The 6,026-nt window shown below is 39.7% G+C and overlaps 2 protein-coding genes across 2 annotated transcripts; one reads left to right on the top strand and one right to left on the bottom strand.

Moving 5' to 3' along the window:
- Positions 1-581: 581 nt before the first annotated feature.
- On the bottom strand, positions 582-3,146 carry LOC129817587 (gap junction beta-7 protein-like). The gene is made up of 2 exons (XM_055872991.1): positions 3,042-3,146; positions 582-2,263 (listed from the first exon to the last, which is right to left on the bottom strand). Exon 2 carries the CDS (start codon positions 2,243-2,245, stop codon positions 1,454-1,456), a length of 792 nt encoding a protein of 263 aa, XP_055728966.1. The 5' UTR covers positions 2,246-2,263; positions 3,042-3,146; the 3' UTR covers positions 582-1,453.
- An 890-nt stretch (positions 3,147-4,036) lies between these two features.
- Positions 4,037-4,688, top strand: LOC129817939 (small integral membrane protein 8-like). The gene is made up of 2 exons (XM_055873536.1): positions 4,037-4,320; positions 4,435-4,688. Exons 1-2 carry the CDS (start codon positions 4,210-4,212, stop codon positions 4,567-4,569), a joined length of 246 nt encoding a protein of 81 aa, XP_055729511.1. The 5' UTR covers positions 4,037-4,209; the 3' UTR covers positions 4,570-4,688.
- The last annotated feature ends 1,338 nt before the right edge of the window (positions 4,689-6,026 follow it).

Here is a 6,026-nt window from a genome sequence, read left to right as displayed (position 1 = left end):
GAACAAATTCATATTTACAATGACGGCATGGGTTAAATTGCCTTGTTCAGGGGCAGAACAACAGATGTTTACCATGTCAGCTCAGGGATTCGATCTAGCAACCTTTCGGTTACTGGCCCAATGCTCTAACCACTAGGCTACCTGCTGCCCCAATTTATATTCCCCCAGAGGAAAAATGGTTGAGAGAAATTGGTAGAATAGTCCATATAGCATTTTTTTTAAGTACAAGGGATACATTACACATGGAAGAATGCTGGAGCTCCTACAATCAGAAAAGGGTCAGTTAAGTGCTTGTTGTGAAAAAAATATGCCTTTTAACAGATTTGTGATATAACATGATCACTAAACAACTCTCAATTGTTGAAAACAAGTTGTATGGATTTCTCTTCATCATTAATCTAGAAAGATCAGAGTTCTGCATTACCTGAAATTCAACATTTTATATTATCTCTCCCATGAAAGATGGAAGCAATGGAATGAATCTGCCAATTTATAGATTAGAATTACACTGACGGTCATATTTACATAAATGGGCTCCACTGGGGACCATGACATGAACACAAAATGAAAATGTCCAGCACTGAAAGTAGAAATGTTAAGCTTTAATTTTTTTAAATTCTTTGTTAATCATAATACCAAAGTCTGAAATGACTGTCAAAGTAATGCAATGACTAGGGCTTTACAATAATGGTGAGATATTTGAGAAATGTTGGCTAAGTGGGTTAATTTTCCTAGAAGATGCAGAGGGTGCACAGAGGGACATGACAAAAGTGTTTTTCATATTAAAAATCCAATTGATTGTATTTTCCATAATGTCTATATTAAAGAGGACTTCATTTGATATAATAGGCTTTTAAATGTCAATATGTGTGCACAATTTCTACTAAAAACATCAAAGGGATGCAAAAGGAAGTCATTTTATGAAATGATCCTACTGCAGTCGATTTGCATGTCAAACACCTGTCAGAGGCCACCTATTATGTAGCCTATCCCGATGGATTATTTGGAGAGTAGATTGCCGACGAGCAGCACTATACAAATAGCCTAAATAAAGTTAAGAATAGCCTAAATGTTTATTTTCTATAAGCATATAGGGCCAACCATTTTTATTAGATTGTTGGGTAATGAATCGTAATACCAAAGGTGATTATATAAATTATACTAGATTCAATTAGCAGACCATTTTGAGACATAAAGGCCTTAAATACGACCCTAATGCTAAAAGTAACAGTATCTGTTAAAGGTGCTTTGTGGGTGGGTGGAGGGGCGGATGGATGAGGGGATGGGGTTGTACTGTTTTTCTGTTCTCATATTTGAAAATCTATGAATAAAGTACAACAACAAAAAAGTTAAAGGTGAATAACTACAAGTACTACATAGTTTCTGAAATCATTTAAGTTAAAAGAAGTCCTGAATTCTGATCACAATAAATTATTTGGTAATTGAATGCAATTTAAGAGGGAAAGGGTTGGTTTCCCTTTGAAGCTGGATCTTGTGAGCTCATTGTATCTTTGTTAGGTGTGGGGTGAAGGGTTGAGGTACTGTTGCTGATTGGGACAGTGTGATTACAATGCCAGTGAGCTCTCTCTTCAATGGGGATATACCGCTTGCTAAAACACTTCCAGCACTGTTTAGATAGGATGTATACCATCTCAGAGACATTCAGTACAATACACAATATGGACGTGCAGCCCATGATGTAGAGGAAGACCATCTTCTCAGTGGCTTTGGAGATGTAGCAGTCTACGGTGTTAGGGCAAGGGTCCAGGCTGCAGCGAAGCAGTCTGGGAACGTCAAAGCCACTGTAGAGAAAGTAGAAGGCCAGGAGGGAGCCCACCTCGAAGGTAGTCTTGAAGACGAGGCTGAGGATATAGGTACAGAGCAGACCTCCATCAATCCTACCTTTGTCCTCATACAGCTTCTTGCCATGCCTGCTCTCCCTGTTCTCGCGGTAGGCCACGTGTAGAGCCACCAACAGGGATGGAGTGGACACCATGATGAGCTGGAGGGCCCACAGACGGATCTGGGAGATGGGGAAGAAGTGGTCGAAGCACACGTTCTCACAGCCAGGCTGCTGGGTGTTGCAGACAAAGTCATTGTGCTCATCCTTCCAGACCTGCTCAGCAGCCGCCACATACACCAGGATGCGGAAGATGAAGACGATGGAGAGCCAGATGCGGCCGATGACTGTGGAGTACTTGTTCACCCCACTCAGGACGTTCTCCAGAAACCCCCAGTTTGACATCTCTCTGATTACATGAGCCTGTGGAGAAGGGAGAAACTGTAGATATGGGGCTCTGTCCCAAATGGAACCAATATTATTCCCTACATAGTGCACTACTTTTGAACAGGCTGTTCAAAAGAAATGCGCTATGTTGTAAAGAATAGGGTGCCATTTGGGACACAAGGATACAACCCTGTAGATACAAGGCCAATACTCAATTCTGCCTGTTATGATGAATAGGGCATCATCTGACAATATAAATATATTCCAATCATACATTGCCCATAGGAGGCTAGGCTACATTTCTATATTCACCATTCTCTCCACTATAAATAGTAACAGGTAGTATTGTTTATACTTGTTACACTGTGGGCTACTTGTAAATATGACAGTGTAATAAGGACAATGTAATGCAGTGTTATCAAATGAACATTTATTTTGATAGCAAATTAATGTAAAGGGCAAATATCATCTTGATAACAAATCTGTGTAGGCTATAATTACTGAGGAAGGGATATCTTCTTTATTAGGCTTTTACAATGACAACATCTGCTGGTTCTGTATTTCCTGAGTAGCAGTATAGTAGCATCACATCATGTATAAATTCATTCGTATTTTACAAAAAAAGAAAGCTTCTATTTTTACAATTGCTCTCCAGTGAATAAATGCAATTGATTAACTAATCTATTTCAAGTAGCCTAGGCTATCAAAACTGTGAAGGTGCGCATTTTCCAATAGAATAGGCTAAACCTATTTTAAGAACACTATTATGTTCAGACAAATACAATATTGAAAGAAAATACAATAATTAACTCACCGATTATAAACAGGCTATGCCAGTTTTTTCTGTTTGTGTTATGTGTTTGGGGGCTAATTTTCCGATGCTGGCTACTGCAGTCGATTTGCACGTCGAACACACCTGTCTGAGAGGCCACACCTATTTTGTACCCAGAGGGCTTGTTTGGATAGTCTATTGTGGACGAGCAGCACTATACAAATACCATAAGTATAGTTAAATATACCCTGTAGGCTATGTGTATTTTTTAATATTAGCCTATGTCCTATAATTGTTTTTATTAGATTGTTGGGTAGGTTTAAGATGAAAGACTGTTTCTGAAAGGTTTTAAAAAATGAAAGAAAGTGAAAGCATCCTGTATTTAACACTACAGTATGTCTATTTTCAATATGCTTTAAAGCCTGTAGCTACCATTCATGAGTCACTATGTGCATTGATTCATCTGTCGTCAATCCTACAGTTTGTTCTGGGACAGACAGCGTCACCATGGTCACATTAAACACTGAACCTGTCACCCGTGGTAGGATATATCAGTCCATGAGTTCATGTTACGTTGCTGAAAGAATAAAAAGATATACAATTGTATCTAAGTTCAATGGTTATTTGAATGTTCCTTGCAAATGTTGACTTCTTTGTAGCTATATTGGTCATGAATGACAACTTGTGCCATGCATTTTTTATAGGTATTGCAGGTGTCCTATGACTTGAGTGGTAGTAATGGATAGGCTCACCTTTCCCCCTGTTCAAGGCTAACAAGCTATTACACTTTTTTTCTGAATTCAGGGAAACAACGTTCATATAAAATCGTTTATGATGGGTGTCTTGTATACTGTAAGCAAAATGCCAAACCAAGGGTCTGACTAACTGTGACACAAATGCTACTGACTTGCCTTGTTAAATAAAGGTTAAATAAAAACAAATACTGCAGAAACCATAGTGTAGCCTACTCCATCCATAAGGTGGCGCTCTACTATTATAAAGACGTTACTATTATAACATGCAAACAATGTGTTTTTTCTTGAAGTTCGTTGACTGTTAGCCATGACTTCCAAAACAAGTGGACGTGTTGTTGTGGATGCGCTATTTGTCGTTCCAAATGTTTTCAATCATTAATAGCGTTTCCTCAAACGCGTTGCACTTCTTTATACAATAAATGTAAACCTTATCCATCTCCTCAAGTAATTGCACAATGGCATCTGGAAGCGGTAAGGAGGCTCCGAAAGAAGGGGACTTCAGGATGCCTGGCCTTAGAGGAGCGAAGACCACCACGCTTTTCCGAGCTGTCAACCCTGAGCTCACGGTTAGACCCGTAAAGCCTAACTCACTGGTCACAATTGTATTACGGACAAAATAGTCTGTTTGTTCATCAGTATCGTCTGTTCTATTGTCGATGCAAATTGTGTTTCCTTTACAGAACAAGCCCGTGATGGCATTTGGACTTGTGACAATCACCTTGTGTGTGGGCTACCTGGGATACCATCATGCCACCAAAGAGAACGACCAGAAGCTGTATGAAGTTATTGACAGTGAAGGGGAGGAAAACGTCTAAATGGGACTGATCAAATCAGATGTGCAATATATCCTGAACATTATTGTAGTAAAAAATGGCTTGGCCTGAAAGCACTGGATCTATGTAATGACGATGGTTATTAAATATTGTTACAATTAGGCAATAGCTCTTGGATTCATTTCTGAAACTATTGAAATAACAATTTACCATAGAGTAAGGGTAAGAATGTAAAACTCATAAAAGCATATTGAGCAATTAGCAATCATCATCAAGCAAGGAGCTGAATACCCAAGTCATAGACGCGCTACTGAAAACTGACGATAGTATTGTAACAACCCTGGATTTATATGCGCTGATATCGACTCTGCCGCATGAGCATGCTTTTGCGGCACGGTCGATGGCGCACTGGACTTCGAGCTAGAAAGTCGAAGGTTCTGCGCCCTGCTGTTTCATTAAGAGCCTCCGCAGACACTTCGCTTTAAACGTTAACACTCATCTCTTGCGGTGCGGTAATGGAAACAAGGAATGTATATTTCATATTAGCAGCATAAAAAACATTTATAAACAAAAGTTTACATGAGTACACACCTTTGTAGGGTTAGGGTTCCCACACGACCACATTTCCATGTTACAGGGCTTTTTTTAACGGAAAACGAGTGGACTACCTTTGCTAATTATCTATATGCGTCTCCTAACACTGTGTAAAAGGCAGATGGACGCCACAAACGTGTTGTCACTGAAAAATACGGTCGGCTACAACTGTGTTATAACAGGTTAAAACAGTGTGCAGTAAGTGTGTATTTTGCATTTGTTGAATTATTTTGATATGAAAGTAGAGTACCGCAATTGAGAATCGATTTATGTTAGATGGAGTTACTTTAGGCACCATTATTGGGCTAGGAGCTGACCAGTGCGAAAACAGCGCCAGAGCTCTCCCGAGAAAAAAGACAGTAATTGGAATGTCTCTCAATGAGCCATGTGCGTTCTAAATAGCATCACAATGGATTATTATTTTTCCCGGCACATGCATTTGGAGTCATACATTCTTAGTTGTTTTCTTCAGCAAGGAAACATTTTTAGTACTTCCAACAGATCTCTGTAACTAGATTTGATTAAAGCAAGATATCCCGCCCCATGGGGTGAGTCAAAGCTACAATAATTACGTGCTTTGTGAGGTCCACTGTAAAAGCTAAAATGGACACACTCAAAGAGCAATGGAAACCCAACGTGGGAACCCTCAAAGCTTCACAGCATCCTTCCACTCTATCTAAAGGAGGTCATAGATGCACTGCAAGAAAGCGAGAGCCCACAAGCCGTGCTCTCACAGCTTTGTATGGAGACCCAATGAAAGAGCTGAAGCAGTTGAGTACTCACTCAAACATCATTGGTATGCCCCCTCCTCCTTTACTACACCCACTCCGTGTATCAATGGTAGCAGCCTGTAACAGATGTTTAAGTGACTGTATCACATTGAATTGCAGATATAGGAGAAAACA

Source organism: Salvelinus fontinalis, chromosome 20 (assembly GCF_029448725.1).
Source record: "Salvelinus fontinalis isolate EN_2023a chromosome 20, ASM2944872v1, whole genome shotgun sequence".
NCBI lineage: Eukaryota > Metazoa > Chordata > Actinopteri > Salmoniformes > Salmonidae > Salvelinus > Salvelinus fontinalis.
This window is presented reverse-complemented; position numbering and strand designations above follow the sequence as displayed.

What these genes read in the sequence shown, in the direction of transcription:
- LOC129817587 (XM_055872991.1), bottom strand. Translation starts at nt 2,245, where the DNA reads ATGTCAAACTGGGGGTTTCTGGAGAACGTCCTGAGTGGGGTGAACAAG.
- LOC129817939 (XM_055873536.1), top strand. Translation starts at nt 4,210, where the DNA reads ATGGCATCTGGAAGCGGTAAGGAGGCTCCGAAAGAAGGGGACTTCAGG. An exon ending in CTGTCAACCCTGAGCTCACG is followed by an intron (nt 4,321 to 4,434) that starts GTTAGACCCGTA and finishes TTTCCTTTACAG; the next exon opens with AACAAGCCCGTGATGGCATT.